The sequence below is a fragment of the Mirounga leonina genome, unplaced genomic scaffold (genome assembly GCF_011800145.1).
Source record: "Mirounga leonina isolate KUSES-001 unplaced genomic scaffold, KU_Mleo_1.0 Mir_154, whole genome shotgun sequence".
NCBI lineage: Eukaryota > Metazoa > Chordata > Mammalia > Carnivora > Phocidae > Mirounga > Mirounga leonina.
Window position 1 is genome coordinate 56,637,828 of NW_023270389.1, and position 22,162 is coordinate 56,659,989.

At 37.1% G+C, this 22,162-nt stretch overlaps 1 protein-coding gene across 4 annotated transcripts in view; it reads left to right on the forward strand.

Annotated features, from left to right (window-relative positions):
• Nucleotides 1-22,162, forward strand: part of NME7 (NME/NM23 family member 7) — a 273,460-nt gene that overhangs the window by 217,518 nt on the left and 33,780 nt on the right. For 3 of the 4 annotated variants that reach the window (XM_035010884.1, XM_035010886.1, XM_035010885.1), the window contains exon 11: nt 2,171-2,278. The exons of the other annotated variant lie outside the window; for it this stretch is intronic. In XM_035010884.1, coding sequence (XP_034866775.1) covers nt 2,171-2,278 — 108 coding nt within the window. The remainder of the gene's footprint in view (nt 1-2,170; nt 2,279-22,162) is intronic. 4 annotated transcript variants of the gene reach the window in all.

Here is a 22,162-nt window from a genome sequence, read left to right on the forward strand (position 1 = left end):
CTTACCTAGCTGGTCGCTCCTTCTCCATCTCCTTTGCTCATCATCTCTCCTTGTCTCCTTTATTTTCTTAAGATATGGTGCCCCTGTCTCTCATCTCACTGCCTTCACAATCTCATCCAGCTGATACCTTTAAATACCTTAAAAATGCTATGGGCCCCCAAATTGCTATTTGCAGTGTGGAAGACTCCTCTGATCCTAGATTCATACCCAACCATGTATTTGAAAACTTCACTTGGATATCTAATAGGATATCTAATAGGCAACTCAAACTTCATGCATTCAAACACCAAAATCTGGAGGACTTGCCCTACCAGATGAAGACTTATTATAAAGTTATAATAATGAAGACAGTATAATATAGATGTACGAATAGACAAAACATCCAGTGGAACCAAACAGCAAACCAATAAACAGATTCATACCTACACAGAAATCTTATATATAACAGAGCTAATCACTAGAGATTGGTGGGGAAAGAGGGAAACTATTCAATAAATGGTGCTAGGGCAATTAAATATCCCTGTGGGAAAAATGGAAATGGATATCCCCCTCACATTATAACCAAAAGTCAATTGTAGGTCAATCAAGAACTTCGCGTGGAAGGCAAAACTTTAAACATTTTAGAAGACAATAGAGAAGAGTATCCTTATGGTCTTGGAGTAGAGAATAATTCCTTCAGAAACAGCACAAATCATAAATGAGAAGACTGATAAATTTAATTTCATTAAAATTTAGTATTTCTGTTCATAAAAAAAATACTAAAGAAAACCCAAAGATAAGCTTCAGACTGGGAAACGATATTACATTGTGCAAAGTGACAAAAAATAGAATTCAGGATATAAAAATAATAATCAAAAAGAAAAGAATAACCCAGTAGGAAATGGATGGAAGAAGACAAGAATAAACATTTTACAAAAGTGGATGTATATGAAAGGACACTAACCTTCTTTAGTAATCAGGGAAATATGAACTAAGAACGCAATGAGACACCATTTCACACCCACTAGAATAGCAAAATTAAAAAGTTAGCCAATATCAAATGTGGATTTTGATGTGGGTGGTGGGAATTCTTGTGCACTGATGGCAAATTGTTACAACCGCTTAAGAAAATGGTTTGGCAGTACTTAGTAAAATTGAATATGTATGTGCCCTAATCCAGACGAAACTCTTGTATACATGCAGAATTGTGTGTGATTGTGTGTGTGTGTGTGTGTGTGTGTGTGTCAAAGCAAGGAGAGGAGAGAGAAAGGGGGAGAGTGAAGAAATTAGTTGAATGTCCATCAATAGGAAAATGGATAAAATATGCTCAGTCACACATGGGATTTGTATAGTAATAAAAACAAATGAATTACTATTAAACACAACAACATGAACAAATCTGAAGAACAGTGTTTTGAAAACTAAACAAAACAAAGGAATCTTTAAATAAAATTGAGAGTAACAGGTACCTCTGGGTAGAGGTAGGGGTGGGATAGAATAGAGTCAGGATGAAGTCTCACACAGGGGACTTCAAAGTTATTGTATTATTTTAATTCCACTGAATAGTGGGTACACAGGTATTTGTTCCTCTTTTAAAAATATTCATATATATTAAGTACCCTTTTAGTATGTATATGTCAAAGTTAAAATTGAAGTTTTGAAAATGTTTAATTTAGAATTAAAAAAAAGACTAATAAGTAGGTCATTAATACTCCCCTATCTTTAATTTTTTTAACTTCTTGTTTCTTTTACAGTTTTGAGTTATCTGTAACCATTGTTTCCTCTAATGTGAGCTAGTACTAAGCTGAAACAAATGGAATATTTTGAAAAATCTTTTGAAATCAGGGCCATCAAACTAGTTCATTTTTATATCAAGTTGTTAGGATACAAGTCTTTCACAGTAATGAACTGGGTTCCTATTTTATGTGATTTTTCCATAATCTATTGATAAAAAAAAGATATAATTATTGTTGCCCTCTGGACTTTACATCAGGCCACAGAAAAAGCCTTACGAGTGAACTGAAATGTTTCATTGCTCAAAGTTTTCATACATTCGTGCTATTTCCAGAAAAAAATCAGTGCCATCACTGTATACATGTATTTCATAAACAGATAATTCAAGTGTTTCATGTAGCTGGTGTTTTTCTTGTTAACACTGAACAACTGACTATATGTGAATGTGCATTTATAGGAAATTGCCCGGCATTTACGCCCTGGAACCCTCAGAGCAGTCTTTGGTAAAACTAAGATCCAGAATGCTGTTCACTGTACTGATCTACCAGAGGATGGCCTATTAGAGGTAAGATAAAGAAAAGTTGACATCCTATTTATATTTCAAACTCATAATCTCAGCAATTCTGGTGCATAAGAAACCTTTTAATATTCTTGGATTATACTATTACTTGGCCATCTGAGGACTTCAGAGTGTAACTTTAAATGACCACGTTGTAGGATGCTGCATATAACTAGTCTTCAAAGAGTTAATTGGTTGGCATAGTTCTGTGTTTGGCATATTTCTGTGATTGGTGTATACATGCCAATATTTTAATGCATACATTTAAAAATAATTTTAAAAACAAAAAGCTATAGCATTAAATAATGTGAAATTTGTTTTAAAAACAGGTAAAAATACCATTACCGTAAGTTTCTAGTCATAATGATATGTCAATGAAATCAAGAAGTCCAATATGCAGTGTGATAACATTAAAAGTAATAGTTACCATTTACTGACTCTTTATATGCTGGGTTCTAGCGTGATAGATAAATGCTTTGTATAAAGTAATTTTTTTTAAATTTTATTTTATTATGTTAATCACCATACATCATTAGTTTTTGATATAGTGTTCCATGATTCATTGTTTGCATATAACACCCAGTGCTCCATTCAATAGATGCCCTTTTTAATACCCATCACAAGGCTAACCCATCCCTCCACCTCCCTTAATCTCTGGAGCAACTCTAATCGGTTGGTATTATGATGTCCATTTTTTTCAGGAAAATAAATTGAGACTCAGAGGTATATAACATCCTTAAACCACTCATATAGGACAGAGCCATATTTTGACCTCTCATCTGTGTAATTAACATAAAACAGGAAACAATGAAAAAATTATAAGAAAATATTAGTGAAAATTAGTCTTGTTTGGATTTTTTTTTTTTTAAGTAGGCTCCACACGCAGCATGGAGCCCAACACGGGGCTTAAACTCATGTCCCTGAGATCAAGACCTGAGCTGAGATCAAGAGTCAGACACTTAACCGACTGAGCCACCCAGGTGTCCCAGTCTGGTTTGGTTTTTAAAAAGTCATTTCTAGCCCCAAAGCATAGAAACTTTAAAGAAAAAATAGAAATTTTTAACTTTTTACAGTTTTTTAAATTGTATTTTAAATTTGTATGTCAAAAGAAACTAAACTGAAATGAATACACAATGATAAAATGATTATAGCTTAAACACAGAAAAATGATTGATATCCTCAATACATATTTGTTTTAGAGAGTATTATTTATGTTTTATGTCAAATTTATCAGTCGTTTTTTTCTGCTTTTGAAGTCATACATAGAAAGGCCTCCCCCACATTTTGCTTTCATTTTCTTACATTGAAATATTCAGTCCACCTGGAATTTGACATATGGTGTGAGGTGTGGACTAGTCAGCTGTCACAACATCGCTAAATCCTCCCATGCTTTCATTGTTACTTCTCATTTATTAAATATTTGTCTACATCTGTATCTGTTTCTGAACTTTCAATTTTATTCCATTGGTCTGTGCCAGCAAAATACTATTTTTATTACTGCACTTTATTTATACTTTGAAAAAGTTTTCTTGGTTTTCTCTTAAATTTATTCCTCCACGTAAACTTTATATGAGCTTACCAAGTTCTTTACCCCATCCCCACAGGATGCAAATGGGACCTTGACTAACGTTATAATATTTTTATAAATTACCATGGGACTGACATATCTATAACTGTGAGTTTCTGTCTGTGTATTTGGTATGCCTCTTCTTTTATGCAAGCAGTAGAGTCTTTTTTCATAGGGGTCTTGGACATAGTATATTAAATTTATTCCCATCAGTTTTTTATTTTGTTGCTTTAGAGAATTACTTTATTAACTCCATTAAAATTTTCTGCTATAAGCCAAGATGTTCATGTGATAAACATGCGATTACATGTTAAGGTAACCTTATCTAAACTACGCACCGTGGTACAAAATTTTCACATACTTTTGAAATATAAAATTGTAACAAATTTCATTTTTTAATTACCCAAAGTATTACATGTTTGTTTAAAATTTTCACCTGTTTTATAAATATTCCATTCACGTTCTGATAGTTTAGGATCTATAGAGTAGGTTTGAATACAGACTATTGTTCAGTGAAACTGAAATATTAATTATGAAATTTATGCCCATTAAAAAATATTATCAAGGTATGCCCATGATTTTGCTTGTACAAACTGAAATGGATTATTACTGCCTGTAGTTTACAAAGCCATTTACTAAATGATTAAAATCTTTCTAACCTAACTTCACAGGAGATTTAATTGTAAGTTAATGACTGTGTGGTTTAGAGAATTAACCAAAAACCAGAAGTCAGAGCTCCAGCAGCCTCCTCTCATGTGGCTGGTGATTCATAAATTGATGTGACCTTGGATAAGTCACTTTTTCTTTCCATGCCTCACTTTTATCAGCAAAATAGAATAAAGATTTCTGATATAATCAAGGGATGTTCTTCCAGTTAGTGATTAACTGTTTGTGGATTGTTACATTGCTTTAAATGGTAAAGTATTATAAAAACACTAAGAAGCCAGAATAGTTATCTGTTCGGAGGTCTTCAAAGTGAAATTCAGAGTGACATAAAGACAAGCTTTCTGATCAGGGAAGCACTTTATGCTGCTACTCATTAAGGGAACATCCTGTAGATGTAGGGTGACCATAAAATGTATTGCCTAATCCAGGACCTTTCTGAAAGGCAGCTCCAATCAGACAAGATGCTAGGACAAAAGGCATAAACCAGAACTATCCTTGGCACACTGGGATTATAGGCTCTCTCTTTATATGGGAGCCAGGAAAATGGGAAAAGGTTACTTCTCCTTAATCCTTTCCTCATGTGATGTTTATTGAGCTAAGTTTATTTGTGTCAGATCTTAGAAGGTATTCCAGTTCATATTTTGTCACCATCTATTTTATGTACTTATTCTTGTAGCAATGATTATAGTATGTATTACTTGCTGACATTGTGATAGGATTTCAGAATCACACGAGACATTTCCCCTATCCTCATTGAGCTCATAATAAGTTTCAGAGTTCAAGGATCTTAGCATGAAAATAGAATCTATTAGGAGCATTTGGATGCTCCTAATTGTGACATAGCCATTTTTGTGGATGTAGGAATAAATGACAGCATCTATGATATGAGACATTCTATGATGTTATTTCACTGGTAATGCTCCTAATTGGTAGTAACTCTAAAGATCTTAAATTTGAGCTTTAAAGAAAGCGTTAATGACAAAATATATAGCTAAACTAGTAATCAAAGAAATACTAGTTTTTTAATAAGGGCAAAGAATTTTTTTAAAATATCACTGTTCACTGCTGGTAAGGCTACAGTTAAACAGATACGCTCATATTGCTGGTAATAGCTACGTGGCAACAGGTATTGAAAGCCATGGGTTTTTTCCATTTGTTCCAGAATTCTACTTCTTAGACTCTAACCAAAGGAGCAGGTGACAGCAGGACTACAAAATAGAAAGTTGTCTGCACAGATGTTCATTGAAGTAGTATTTGGGGTAATTAAAGTCAGAAATGACGTGCATGTCAAAGGTGTATCTGATGGTCCCTCCTCTGAGAAGACTTTCTTGCTACCTGTTGTCTGCATCAGAGTTCCTTCCATATGTGTGTTTGCCTAGCAATTTACTTCCCTCTAATACAGTAGTGTAGCCAAGAGCTGACATAGCTCTGCATGTGGGGCAAGTTACTCATTTCACCAAGCTAGGTTTCCTCATTCCATAAAATGAAGATAATAGCAGTGCCTGCCCTATCAGATAGCATAGTGCCTAGCACAGAGTAATTGCTCAACAAATGATAGCAATTATATTATTATTATTACAACCCATTGTCTTTTGCTTATATATATATGTCCCCATAAGACTGAGTACTCATAGGGAAGAGAATCTGTCTTGCCCAGCATATAAAAGCTCCTCCACAAATCAGTTTTGAAGAATAAGAGGGAAGGTTTGGTGAAATAAATTATGGTTCATGTACTCCATGCAAAAGTATGTAACTTTTTTTTTTGAGGTTTTCAGCTTTTTATTTAGCATAGCATATCCAATATGATTCTTTTTCTCATTCTTAATATCAAAGTTTCAGAATCTCTCTTGTAATTGTAACAAAATACTTGTAACCTTTTTTTAAAATAATGACGATGGAGACCTCAGCAGTGGATTCCAGCCTTGGTTGCATATCGGAATCATCTAGACCATTTTTAAAATACTGATGCCCAGACCTATCCTTAGAGATTCTAATGATTTTTCTTTTGAAATAACTTCAAACTTACAGATAAGTTGCAAGTACAGTACAAAAAAAATTTTTTCATGAACATTTGGGATTAAGTTGCCAACATAATGCCCCATATCTCTGAGTACTTTAGTGTGTAGTTTTTAACATAAAAGGGCATTTTTCTACCTAACTACATTACGAGCATCCAAGTTAGGAAATTAACATTGATACGTTGCTGCCATTTAATTTTTAAACCCCATTCAAATATCACCCATTGTCTCAATAATGTGTTTTAGTAGCAAAAGAATCCAGGTCAGAATCACTCACTGCATTTAGTTCTTTGCTTAGTTTCTTTCAGGGTAGAGCTTTGTTCAGATTTTCCTTGACTTTCAGGACCTTGACACTTTTGACAGTAACAAGCAGAGATTCTAATATAACTGACCCATTTATTCATTTGCTCATCAAAAGATTTTCTGGATGGTTTCTTTGTGCATTTCTAACAAGATACTGACACATTGATTTTGCCGAACAGCATATATTGCTTATACAAAGAGTCTTTTATTGGCTCCCCATTGTCCATGAAACTGTGTGACGCCTGTTTGATTTTATGACCCAACATTGTGTATGCCTCCCTTCTGCTCCACTTAGCCTGAGCCGCTGCTCACGAGCATCACTGATGATACTTCTTCCTCAGTTTTATTTTCTCCTTCCTTTATCTTTCCCAAAGCTTCTGTGCTGCTCATGTAGCTTCCGTAGTCAGTTCCCAGAACTGTTGTTTTCTGATTATCTTCACGAGAACAACCAACACTTTACATGTACTGAAATTGAAATTCTCCAAGCTGCCAAATAAGTATACAGTAGAAAATGTATGTTTGAATTTTGAATTCTGTTCGTCAAAATGATATATCAGTCATTCATTCAGATACTTACTTTTTTTTTAATTAAAAACAGCACTGGGGACACAGCAGTAAACAGGATACATGCAGCCCCTGACCTCATGGAGCTTACCTTTTAGGAGATAGCAATCATAGTCGTCGTTTTTTAGAATCATGAAAATATGGATCTTTCCCTTGTTTTTGTTTTCCAAATATTCTGTAAATTGGTTATATCACTTTTGTGGTTATAAAATAATAATTTTTACAGTCTATAAAATAGGGGCACCAGGGTGGCTCACTTGGTTGGGCAGCAGTCTCTTGACTGATCAGGTCATGATTCTCAGGGTTGTGACATCGAGCCCGGCCTTGGGCTCCACACTCAGCTCCTTGAGATTCTCTCTCGCCCTCTCCCTCCACCCCTCCCCACCCCCACACATGCTCTCTCCCCCTCTCTCTCTCTAAAATAAATGGATCTTTTAAAAAGTTTATAAAATATCTCATTGTAGATATAAATAGACAACCAAAACAAATCTGAAATTGGATATATAATTATTTCTGCATTGATTCTTGTTCTGGTGTACTCTGGAAAAAAATTAATCAAACATTAACCAGAAATAAACATAGGTATAGGAGTAAGATGATTGGACAGGCCTGGATTTTTTGGCTGTGGTTAGTATGGGTCTCTGCATACACTGACACTCATAATTTATCTTTAGTTTTAGTTTGTATCTCAAAGGAAGAGTTGTGATTTTTACTAGTACATTGTCAAAGAGGGAACAACTTGTCCAAAGACAAGAGCAAACAGCTTTCTCTAAGAGATTTAAAAATAGTTTAGTAAGGCTGAGACTTTGACCTTGAGGTGGAAAATGACAAGAGATAAGGCTAGGAAAGTCATAAAGGGCCTTGTAAAATCATGTTGAGACATCTGAACTTTATCCAGAAGGCAACAGGAATCCAAATAAATGTTTTAAACATGGGAGAAGCACAATCATATATGTGTTACAGGGATCACTCTGGCTGCAGGATGGAGAACAGATCAAGGGGGTTGGGGAGGGTAGGGGGAGAAGGTCAGTCTGGAGGGAGAGAGACCAGGTAGAAGGCTGTGAAGGTAATTTAGGGAAAGATTCTGGTAGCCTGAATGGATGTGGCAGTAGGAATAGCTCAAAGCAGTGAGCTTCAGAAGATATTTAGGGGGCTAGAACTGACAGCCTCAGAGACTAGTTGGATGTGAAGGGTAACCTATGGCAATGAGACAAGATTAACTCCTATCTCCAAGTGAAGACAATGGAGGCTACCATTGTTATCTGTGATACCCAAATTTCTGAAAACCAAAGTTGTTTCATAAATTTGATGGCAAAGCCTAACCTAATCTTATGTATAATTTTTCTACAACCCACTTAGTGTGATCGTTCACACTGCTGTAGAAGTATTAATGTATTAGATTGTGTATGGAAAACTCCCCAGACTCCTGGTACAATATAAAATATATATACCATATACATTCAATGACTTTTATATAATATGGAGGATGCATACCTTATTACTATTCCAAGTTTCAAAATATCTGTCACCAGGTGTTTGAATAAAGGATAGTGGAGAAGGTTTGAAACAGCCATGGAGAAAGAGCTGATCACAAATAAAGATTTCTGGGTGATATTTAGGATTCAACTGATTTGAGATACTATGTGTATCATGAATTTATTGTTTTTCTGAGGTACAGTTGGAATGAACAGGGATGAGGCTTTTGCAGGTGGGTGCATGAGGCAAGAGCATTGAGGATGTTAGTGGTTGAAGTTATAAATAAGGGAAGATGTGATGGGAGAAGGTGCTAGAATAAAAGGAGAAAATCAAAAGGGACTGAAAGCCTTCTGAGGCTTACGGACACGGGTCCTGGAACAAATGAAGGCAAGAGCTGTGGTCAGAGTAGACTCGTCTAAATTTAAAATTTCAGAGGAGGAGCTTCTCATGGCGATGGTAAGGTTCAGGACGTGGCCATGGAAGAGGTGACCAGCATGGAATTGAAGTCACCAGAGATGTGGAGCCTTCAGTGATTAGTGAAATTAAAGTCCCCTGGGGTCATGGCTGGGAGGCAGAGTTGAGAGGAAAACAGTGATCCAAAGCCTAAAGTTTTCAGCAAAGTAGAGACAGTGAACCTGAGGTGTGACAGCAGCAAGGAGAAGAGAGCATCTGGCCAGATGGCAGAGCTCAGAGTCCAGGTCCTACCTGAGGGAGGAAGAAGAGCACTTTTTCTACAATCCTGGCCAGAGCAACTTCACCCATGGCTCCAAAGAAGGGATGCCTTCAGGGATATCCAGGTTTCATTTAAGGCTGGGAGGCCTGGTGAAGAAGTTCAGGTTTCAAGGGAGTTTACTTTGAGACTGAGGGGCTGGAGGGAGCAAGGACAGTGAGTGACTGGTGGAGGGAAGAGGAACTCCAGAGCCATGGAAGAGTAACGAGATGGGGGAAAATAGGTGACCAGAATGGCCTCCGTCTTGGTGGATGGGGTGTTACAAGTTACTAGTTGTTTTTCTGCCCCATAGTTAAGGGTTTGAATGTAGGCAGTCGGGGCCTACAACCTCAGGAACCCAGGCTCCACCTTCTTGTTCCTCACAGACATTCTTAGCTTGTTGCCTTGTGGTCCCCCTGCGTGGTTGTTGAAGCTGCATTTATTACTTCTGTGATCCAGGCATGAAGAAGGAGAAGAGCAAGGGGCAAAAGGTGAAAAATACCAGCTCAGTCAGCATCCTTTTCTCTGCCCACTTAAAGGAGATTTTCCAGGAGCCCCACCCAGCAAATTCTGCTTATGATTTGCTTGCTAGAATTTAGTCCAATGGCCACCCCGTTCTTCAAGAGGAGCTGGTTAATATAGAGAGCAATGAGAACATTGCTACCTCCAACAAAATCAAGTTTCTGTTGGAAGGAAGAAAGGAAGAGTGAGCACTGGGGAGGGGAAGAGCAGCATCTGCCACAAATGGTCAATAAGAATAACAGGACTTTAGCTAGGACCAGCTTTCCACTAGAATTGGCCCCTGCTGTTCCCCAGTATGGTGGTTCTCAAGAGTCCTCCCCCCATCAGCAGCATCTGCATCACCTGAGACTTGGAAATGAAACTCTCTGGCCCCACCCTAGACTGCTGACTCATAAACGCTGTGAGTCCGGCCCAGGAAATCTGCTTTATGCAGCTTTCCAGGTGATTCTGATGCCCCTAAGGTAGTGGGTTCTCTGCCAATAGCATGCATCAACATCACCTATGGAGTTTTATTTTTTTTAATTTTTATTTTTATTCCAGTATAGTTGACACACAGTGTTATATTAGTTTTAGATGTACAATATGGAGTTTTTAAAACTACATAAGCCTGAAGCTCTCTCACAGAAGATTCTGGTTAAGTAGGTTTGGGACGAGCTTTTTGGATCTGTGGAGGTTTTTTTTGGGGGGGGGTGCTTTATGTTGCAGGTAATTCTGATATAGATAATAATTAAACTAGCATTTGGAAACTACTGACATTTGTACCTTTGGGGGAAAAGTTGGCTGTGGTTCTGCTTTTGAGGAAAACCTAGACCCTGTCAGCAGGCCAGCAAAGAGATTATTTTACTTCCGGGACCTAGAATTGGAAACAGCAGCAACCTTTGGAATTTGAAGGGATCTGTAGCCTCTGTCAATGGATTTAGCTGCAGCCAAGGGTTATTACACTTCCAGGGAGGGCCAGTCTCTGAATGGGGGAGTTGGTGGCCTCTCGGGAAGGAGCCAGTCATGACCTGGTTGATTACCTGGATTTCTTGGTGGACATCTAAGTGTCAAGGCTGCCATATGCCCTTTCAGAGAATGACTAGAGGCCTGGTTGTGTGTGTGTGTGTGTGTGTGTGTACGCACGCACATTTGCATGTGTGTATGTATGCACTAATGCATTCTAAGGCTGACAAGGACAGAGGCCTTGGGTCTCACAGCTGAAAACAGTTTTCCTCAGGTTCTTCAAATCTGCACTCACCACTTAACATGGGCATGTGATGCACAGGTGTGCAGGGGACCGAGACATATCTTTTTCCCCTGCTAATTGTGTAAGTGCCTTGAGGGTCTGGACCTCTCAGACTTTTGAATCTCTAGCCCCTGCCTAGCATACCATAGGCTTTTAGTCAATGTCCATTAAGTAAACACATGGGGAGCATCTCATGAATGAGGACAATGTGCCTCCACCCCCATTCTCTTTCCATATGGCTGAAATGTCACACCCTGATGAGGTGAGCACCACTTTCAAGTGCCACATCCCACTACTTCCTCCATTTGCCAGTTGCCAGAAAAGTCTACTGCTTCTTTCACTGCTGACTGTATGCAGCTAAAACCTGAGCTATGTGTAGGTGGAAAGCTGATGGTTTGCAAAGATTTTTTGTCCTCTCAAATGTAGTATTTCAAAAGTCTCTATATTGACCTTAAAAATATCCTGAAAATAAATAAGCATTAGGCTATCAAATTCTAATTCTTTATGGCCCAATTAGTAGTAAAGAATTGATATTTTGTCAGATAAAGGGATCTTGGACTAAGGAGCAATTTTGTGTTCCCTCCTGTATCCTGTCATGTGTAGAGCTCATTTCTTTGTTAGAGTACTTTGATGACTTCTACCCCAGATAGTCCACACACTATCTCAGTAAGAAAGGGATCCTAATATTTCCCTCATTTAGCATAGGTAGGAATTTAGTATTTTATTCACGGCAATAATGGATCTCTATAAAATGCTAGAATAACTTATTCCCAATAGTCATAATAACTGTTACTTCATGGAAATTTCTATATCCATTAATACCATTATATCCAGGCAATCATTATAATGACTGAAATCACATTCCACACAGGGAGTTTTCAGGTCCCTAGGTCCCTCCCTTTCTCAAATATAGCCCCAGCTCCAGCTTTCTTTGCATTGGTTATCTTTTCAATCTGAAAAGTAACAAATCTTATGGACTTAAGGATTTAAGGATTATATTTAGTATGATTCCACTTTATTTTTTTGTTGAAGTACAATTACCATATAATGTAAGATTCAGATGTACACATATTGACTCAACAATTCTATACATCACTTAGTGCTCACCACACTAAGAGCAGTTACCATCTGTCACCATATGACCTTATTACAATATTATTGACTATATTCCCTATGCTGTACATTTCATCTCCATGACTTATTTTATAACTGGAAGTTTATACCAGTTAATCCCCCCTTTTTTTGTCCTTCCTCAAATCCACAACCCTCTGGCAACCACCAGTCTATTCTCTGATTTAAGAGTGTGTTTATTTTTTGTTTGTGTATTTTGCTTTTCAGATTCCACATACAAGTGAAATCATATGGTATTTGTCTTTCTCTGTCTTATTTCACTTAGCATTATGCCCTCTAGATCCATGCATGTTGTCGCAAATGGCAAGATCTCATTCCTTCTTATGACACAGTAATATTTCACTGTTTAAAGATATCACCTCTTCTTTATCATTTATCTATCAATGGACACTTGAGTTGCTTCCATATCTCCACTATTGTAAATAATGCTGCAATAAACACAGGGGTGCATCTATCTTTTCGATTTAGTGTTTTTGTTTCCTTTGGGTAAATGCACAGTAGTGGAATTACTGGATCATATGGTAGTTCTATTTTTAATTTTTTGAGGAACCTCCATACTGTTTTCCAGAGGCTGTGCCAATTTGTATTCCCAACAATAGTGTGGGAGGGTTCCCTGTTTTCCACATCCTCACCAACACCTGTTATGTCTTGTCTAAATGATACTAGCCATTCTGACAGGTGTGAGGTGATATCTCATTGTGGTTTTGATATGTATTTCCCTGATGATTAGTGATGTCAAGCACCTTTTCATGTGTCTGTTGGCCATCTGGATGTCTTCTTTGGAAAAATGTCTATTCAGATCCTCTGCCCATTTAATTGGATTATTTGTGGTTTTTTGGTGTTGAATTGTAGAAGTTGTTTATATATGTTGGGTATGAACCCCTTATTGGATATATAATTGCAAATATCTTCTTCCATTCAGATTACCTTTTTGTTTTGTTGATGGTTTCCTTTGCTGTGCAAAAGCTTTTTATTTTGATATAATTCCAATAGTTTATTTTTGTGTTTGTTTCCCTTGCCTGAGGAGACATATCTATAAAAAAAAAAAAAGTTGCTATGTCCGATGTCAGAAAAATTACTTCCGGTGTTCTGCTTTAGGATTTTTATGGTTTCAGATCTCAGATGTAGTCTAATCCATTTTGAGTTTATTTTTCTGTATGTTGTAAGAAGGTGGTCCAGTTTTACATATAACTGTCCTGTTTTCTAAACACCATTTATTGAAAATACTGTCTTTTCCCCATTGTTTATTCTTGCCTCATTTGTGTTAGAGTAATTGAGCATATGAATATGGGTTTATTTCTAGGCTCCCTACCTGTTCTATTGATCTATGTGTCTACTTTGTGCCTGCTTTGATTGCTATGGCTTTGTAGTATGTCTTGAAATCTGGGATTGTGATAACTCCAGCTTTCTCCCTCATCTCAAAATTGCTTCGGCTATTGAAAGTATTTTGTGTTTCCATACAGATTTTTAGGATTACTTGTTCTAATTCTGTGAAGGATGTTGTGGGTATTTTGATGGGGATTTTATTGTATCTGTAGCTTGTGATATTAATTCTTCCTGTCCATGAGCATGGTATATCTTTCCAATTTTTTGTGTCATCTTCAGTTTATTTCATCAATATTTTATAGTTTTCAGGGTACTGGTCTTTCTCCTCCTTGATTAAATTTATTCCTAGGTATTTTATTATTTTTGGTACCAATTTAAATGGCACTGTATCCTTAATTTCTCTTACTCCTGTTTTGTTACTAGTGGATAGAAACAACAGATTTCTGTATATTAACTTTCTATCATGTAACTTTACTGAATTTGTTTAGCAGTCCTAATAGTGTTCTTGTGGAGTCTTTAGGATTTTCTATGTATAGTAACATGTTATCTGCAAACAGTGAGTTTTACGTCTTCCTTACCAATTTGTTACTTTTTATTTTTATTGTCTTGATCACTGCATCTAGGATTTCCAGTACTATGTTGAATAAAAGTGTTAAGAATGGACCTTCTTGAAAGGAAAAGTTTTCAGTTTTTCACCATTGAGTATGATGTTAGCTGTGGGTTTGTCATATATGGCTTTTATTATGTTGAGGTATGTTCCCTTTAAACACACTTTGTTGATTTTTTATCATGAATGGATGTTGTATTTTGTGAAATGTTTTTTCTGCACTTATTAAGATGATCACATGCTTTTTATCATTTCTCTTAATAATGTGATGTGTCATGTTGATTGATTTATGAATATTGATCCGTCCTTGCATCCTGGGAGTAAATCCCTCTTGACTGTGGTAAATGATTTTTTTTAATGTATTGCTGGATTCGGTTTGCTCGTATTTTGTTGAGGATTCTTACACCTATGTTCATCAGAGATCTGGGCCTATAATTTTTTTTTTTTTTTTTTGTGATGTCTTTATCTAGTTTTGGTGTCAGAGTAATTAATGCTGGCCTCATAGAATAAATTTGGAATCTTTCCTTCCCCTATTTTTTAGAATAGTTTGAGAATGGGTATTAACTCTGCTTTAAATGTTTGCAAGAATTCATCTGTAAGGCCCTGTGGTCCTGGATTTTGTTGGGAATTTTTTTATTACTGATTTAATTTAATTGCTAATAATTGGTCTGTTCAAAGTTTCTATTTCTTCCTGATTCAGTTTTGGAAGGTTATAGGTTTCTAAGAATAGATCCATTTCTTCTCGGTTGTCCAATTTGTTGGCATATAATTTTTCATACTATTCTCTTAGAAACTTTTGCATATCTGTGGTGCCAGTTGTTATTTCTCCTCCTTCGTTTCTAATTTTATTTATTTGTGTTTCTTTTTTTCTTGATAGTCTGGCTAAAGGTTTATCAATTTTATTTATCTTTTTGAAGAGCAGCTCTTAGTTTCATTGATCCTTTCCGTTGTCTTATAGTCTCTATTTCATTTATTTCTGCTCTAATCTTTATTATTTCCTTCTTTCAACTAGCTTTGGGCTTGTTTTCCCTAGCTCCTTTGGTGTACAGTTAGGCTGTTTATGTGAGATTTTTATTTTTTTCTTGAGATAGGCCTCGATCATTATAAATTTCCCTCCTAGAATTGTTTTTGCTTCATCGAAGGTTTTTGAACCATTGTGTTTATGTTTTCATTTGTCTCCATGTATTATTTTAATTCCTCTTTGATTTCTTGGTTGACCCATTAATTTTTTAATAACATGTTTTTAGCCTCCATGTGTCTGTTTTTTCAAGATTTTTTCTTGTAATTGATTACCAGTTTCATACTGTTGTGGTTGGAAAAGATGCTTGATATTATTATTTCAGTCTTCTTGTATTTGTTGAGACTATTCTGTGGCCTAACATGTGATCTATCCTGGGGAATGTGCCATGTGCACTTGAAAAAATGTGTATTCTGTTCTTGGACGGAATGTTCTGTATATATTTATTAGGTCCATGTGGTCTAATGTGTCGCTCAAAGCCACTGTTTCCTTGTTGATTTTCTGTCTGGATGATATATCCATTGATGTAAGTGGGATGTTAAAGTTCCCTACTACTATTGTATTACTGTCAGTTTCTCCCTTTATGTCTGTTAATATTTGCTTCATGTATTTAGATGCTCCTATGTTGGTTACATAGATATTTACAATTGTTATATCCTATTGTTGGACTGATCCCTTTATAATTATGTACTGTAGTTCTTTGTCTCTTGCTACAGTTTTTGTTTCAAAGTCTACTTTCTCTGATATAAGTTTTGCTACCCTGGCTTTTTTTGTTTCCATTTACATGGTATGTTTTTCCATCCTTTCACTTTTAGTCTATATGTGTCTTTAGGTCTGAAATGAGTCTCTTGTAGGCATCACATTGATGGGTCTTTTTTTTTTTTTTTTAATCCCTTCAGTCATTCTGTCTTTTGATTGGAACATTTAGTCCATTTCTATTTAAAGCAATTATTGATAGTTATGTACTTATTGCCATTATGTTGTGTTATGGGTTTTGGCTGTTTATTTGTTTTGTTGTTGTTGTTGTTTTGTAGTTCTGCTCTTTTCATTTCTCCTTCTTTTGCTCTCTTCCCTTGTGGCTTGATGGCTTTCTTTAGTGTTATGCTTGGATTCCTTTCTCTTTATATTAAATTCAAATACATTCTAAAAGCACTAAATTGTTACTCCCCTCTCCCCATTTTATGTATATAATGTTATATTTTACATCTTTTTGTTTTGTGTATTCCTTTCCTAATTCCCTTCCCTAATTTTTGTAGATACAATTGATTTTACTGCTTTTTTGTTTTAACCTTCATATTGGCTTTATAAGTGGTTAATCTATACCTTTACTATATGTTTGCTTTTACCTGTGAAATTTTTTTCATAATTTTCTTACTTCTAGTTATGGCCTTTTCTTTCCACTTAAAGAACTCCCTTTAACATTTGTGTGAGGCTGGTTTAGTGAAGATGAACTTTTAAAACTTTTGTTCATCTGGGAAATTATCGCTCCTATTCTTTTTTAAAAATTCTTTTAAGGATTTATTTATTTATTATTTGAGAGAGAGTGAGAGAGAGCATGCACATGTTGTGGGGGGGCAGAGGGAGAGAGAGAATCTCAAGCAGACTCCCCACTGAGCATGGAGCCTGACTCAGGGCTCAGTCTCATGACCCTGAGATCATGACCTGAGCCGAAATCAAGAATCAGATGCTTAACTGACTGAGCGACCCAGGAACCCCTCTCTCCTTCTATTCTTAATGGTAATCTTGCTGGGTAGAGTATTCTTGGTTGCAGGTTTTTTCCTTTCAGCATTTTGAATATATCACTCCACTCTCTGCTGACATGCAAAGTTTCTGCTTAAAAATCAGCTGACAGCCTTATGGGGTTTCCCTTGTATGTAACTGTTTATTTTTCTCTTGCTGCTTTAAAAATTCTCTATCATTACTTTTTAGCACTTTAATTATTACATGTCTTAGTACGGTCCTCCTTGGGTTCATCTTGCTAGGGCTATTTGTGCCTTTTGGACTGGGGTGTCTGTTTTCTTCCCCAGATAAGAGGAGTTTTCAGCTATTACTTCTTCAAATAAGTTTTCTGTCCCCTTCTCTCTCTCTCTCTTCTCCTTCTGGGATCTCTATAATGTGAATTTTATTACGTTTAATGATGTCACTGAGTTCCCTTAACCTGTCCTCATTTTTTATTATTCTTTTTTTTCTTTTTGCTGTTCAACTCAGTTGCTTCCCATTTTCCTGTCTTCCAGATCACTGATCTGGTCTGCATGCTCTAATCTGCTGTTGATTCCCTCTAGTTTATTTTTACTTTGAGTTATTCAATTTTTCAGCTCTGACTGGTTCTTTTTTATACTTTCCATGTCTTTGTTGAAATTTTCACTGAGTTCATCCACTGCTTTCTCAAGTCCAGTGAGTATCTTTATGACCATCACTTTGAATTCTTTATCAGACATGTTGCTTATCTCCATTTCATTTAGCTCTTTTACTGGGATTATGTCATGTTCTTTCCTTTGGGACGATTCCTCTGTCTTCTCATTTTGTCTTTCATTGTTTCTATATATTAGATAGGTCAGCTACATCTCCTGGTCTTGAAATGAGTGTCCTAGTGTAAAATAGGTCCTGTGGTGCCCTCCAGCACAGTGCACCCTGGTGTCTAGAACTAGGTGCTCCAGGGGTGTCTCCTGTGTGGGCTGCATGTGCCCTACTGTTGTGGCTGAACTGTGACTGCCTTCAGCCCAGCCAGCTGCAATGACCTACTTTGTCTGCTGTGGGCATATCGGGCAGGGTCTGGTCCCTGGGCTATTGACAGGCCTGATGCTGCTGTGGTCATTGGTGAACAAGGCTGCTGTGGACTGATTGGTGGACAAGGTCTCATTGGTGGACTCTCTATCTCCAGTTACCCTCTTGCCACAATTGTGGGCACACCAGAAGGCAGGGCTTCTCCCTGTGCAGCCAACTAAGTCTCTAGTTGGCAGATAAGGCCAGTAGACAGCCTAGCTATCTGCAGTTAGCTTCTCTGCCACATTTTCATGAGTGCCAAAGGGCAGGGCCTGCTCCCTATATAGCCAGCTAAGAGGCCAGGCTGCTGGAATTGTGGGCACACTAGTGAATGGAGTTATCTCTCTCCCTCCCCAGGGCAGGAGTTACTTTTAAGTGGCTCTGATCCCTGCCAGGGCTGCCTTTAGGGTATGGTGGGGCAGTTGCTGCTTTGGAGGGATGCCTATTGAGGTGGGCAGGTTGGATGGGGTGGATCCACAGAGGAACATGGAAGCAGGAATATTGTGCTAACAGGGTAGATGGAGAGTGTTAGTGCTGGCTCCCACAAATGTCCAACTATCTAGACTGGGGAGCGGAAGAGAAATGGTGCCCACCAGCACTTTTTTCCCTGGATAAATCTGAAGGTCCCTGCCCCTCTGACATATGTTCTAAGATTAGTCAGTAACTTCATACATACCCCAAGTGCTTTTCAAACTGCTGCTTCTGTGTTGTGTGTTGTGTCTTGAGCTGGATTATTTATCATTCAGGTTCTTTAAGAGTAGGGACTCTTACCCCAGATTCTCATTGCCCTTCAACTCTCCCAGAATTAAGCCCACTGATTTTTAAAATTCTGAATTAAGCCCTGATAATTTTCAAAGTTCCCAAAGTTAAGCCCCACTGGTTTTGAAAGCCAGGTGTTACAGAGACTCATCTTCCCAATACCAGTACTTTGTCCCTGGGGTGCCTGGGGAGGGGTCTGCTCCTCTGCTTCTCCATGCTTGTGATGTCCTTCCTGTCTGTGGTTAGTCTTTTTAGGGATTTGGTTCCCAACTGTGTGTCCACCCCTCCTTTTGTTTTCAGTGTGGCTTCCCCTCCACAAGGGGGGTCTGTTCTGCCAGTCTTCAGGTCATTTTCAGAGTTACTTGCATAGAGGTACCTGTTACTTTGGTGTGTAGGTGGGATGAGGTAAGCCCAGAATCCTCCTTTTTCTGATTGATCCCACCTTATATAGGCATGTATAAAGTCATTCACTATAGATACTAGGAAATATATCAATTTAATTTTGGAAAGATTGGTTAATTAATAAGTATGTAAAATCCATATAAAATAGATAGATGCAATTATTGGACTAAAAATAACCTTAAAGGGCCATTTAAGAATCTCCAAGCATTTTTTCTCAGCACTTTCTCATCCTCCCTGCCTATTCCCTAGTAGTGGTTCTCAAACTTCAGCAGTGGCAGAATCCCTTAGAGGCCTTTCCAAGCCCACAGCTCGCTCTACCCCAGAGTTTCTGATTCAGTAGATCTAATTTGCATTTCTAACAAGTTCCCAGTTAACACTGATACTATTGGTCCAGAGTACCACACTTTGAGAACCACTGCCTTAAGCCAAAAGCCACTGCACACTCTTATACTATTAGTTGAATTGTTTGTTCTCTTGGCTAATTGTTCTCAGATTTGGGATTTTATAGACTAGGAACCTTTCCAAAAACAAATCAAGCAATGAACAACAGTAACTCCACATTGGGGATACATATAAAAATCAACTTTTAAAAATTTGCCAAATGAGGACATTAAAAAAAATTTTTCTCATCATCACCATCATTTTGTTTTGAAAGGACATTTAATTGCCTGTGTCATTTAATATAGAATAATGGGCTGTTTCTTCAATTGGATAAATTCATCTTTACACAAAGCTCACTTTATTGCTATGCCATGCTAAGGACATGATAGTGGAAGCAATTTGCTATAGGTACAGGCAAAAACATGGTTGCATTTTATAGGTAATTTTAAAGCAATAATAGAATCTACTAAAAGTTTGCTTTTTATTTTCACCATGCTCAGGCAGTTCCAAACAACGTCAGTGAGAATATATTGCCTTCTCCCCAAGGTGGACCACTACTGCCTAGTCCATGGTTCACCACTACTTTATTGTCCTGATTTTTCCCATTTTGCCAGAGAGTAGTAAAATGTCATCCTGAACAGCATCACCTGGGGAATCGTGGGCAGAAGCCTTTAGGCTAAGTTACATGTGATTATGGAGTCTTTGGATTCTTAATTATACTGGAATTTGATATGGAAAACACAATTACGTTTCTTGGGTCAAAGAGAAATATAAACTATCTGAGATTTCTTTAGTTTTGAGAGGTGATTTTTTGCATATTAAAGAAAATTATAAAATTTTATAAAACATGCTCATAATACAGAGAACAAAATTCTTTTCTAATTGTTTGGAGAGGGTAGAGTCTTCTACTACTTGTACCACCAAGGCTCAATATTTAACTATGACTAACTGACAAGTGAAGGTAGAATATTCTAATTCCAAGTAGAAAGCCAGAGATTTTTCTGTAACATTCAGTTCAACATAATATGAAGAATTAAAAATTACTTTTGTCTCTTTAATCTATGACTGATTTTTAAGTTATTGAAATGTGTGTGTATACATTTTATTTCAGTTTCATTCATTTGCTGATAAGAATGTGCAGTCATTTGGTAGGTGTTGTTTTGAGGACACAAGTATTACATAGTCCCAGCCTTTGAGGAATTGAATGTTTAGCTAGGAAAACAAGATAAATACATGTATAATGTCAAATTGTAATATGAAATCAAATACTAGCATAAGAGAATGTAGCCGGACAGTGAGTGTATGATGAAGTGTCAGAAACACACAGGTGTGAGGAGAGTTTAGTGGAGAACAGTATGGCTGACTGAAGGGATGAGAGAAATCTCATTAATGAAGTGGCATTTCTTGAAAAGGACCTTAAAGAATAAGGTAGATTTTTATATACAGAGAGGAACAGAAAATGGCAGGCTAGTTGTGGGAGAATCTCCCAAATCTAGTTAAAGTGGAGAGTTCCTTTAGTACTCTATGGGAGATAAATTTGGAAATGTAAATTAGGCCTAGATTATGAAGACGTCTGAAGCCTCTCTCTGATGACAATATTGAACATTAGGATGATGATAAAAATAGTAACTGCAGTTTACTGAGCGGTATATACCAGGCACTATACTAAATGGTTTACTGCACTATCAACAAACCCTAAGGGGTAGCTCCTATTATCCCCATTTTACACTTAAGGCAGCACTTAAGTTTCCTGAAATCGTTTCCTGAAGTGGCTTGGCCAGCATCATACCACAAATAAGTGGCAGAGAGCTGAAATTCAAACCTAAGTCTAAGTCCCAAATCCTACTTCTATCAAGCAAACTGGGCTAGGGATGGCAAAAAGGTTTCAAGTGACAATTCTTGATTTGCTGATAAGATTCCAAGACCACAACTAAATAGACAAAAATATGCCATGATGGGATACTAATGTCTGCCGTAAATGAGGAGGGGAGTTTGTTGGTATGTGTGGCGCATAGTGGCTACGTAAGCTCTGGTTTCTGAATAGGGCAATGATCCAATAAAGTGGAGTTTCCAAAACGTTAACTAGGCAGCAGAGTTTAAGTGAACAGACAATAGGAGTAATGGAAGCACCTAGTGGCCTAAAATATTTAGAAACATTCTTCTACTTCAAGAAATCCATTTCTGCTAGAAAAACTACAATTCTTGAAATGAGATCCATCTCCTCCACTAATCTACGCTCAGCGAGAATGGTGACCTTGCATGTTTTATTCATTGCTTAATTCCCCATGCCCAGGTGCTCAGTACATTTTCCTTAAATAAATATAGTAATATTAAAAGTAATGATCAAAATAATAATAAGCACTTACTTTGTGCCAGACACTGGGCTAAGTGTTTTCAGTAGAGCAAGTACATCTGGAGCCAGACAATCTGGGTTTGAATTCCAGTTTTGCTGT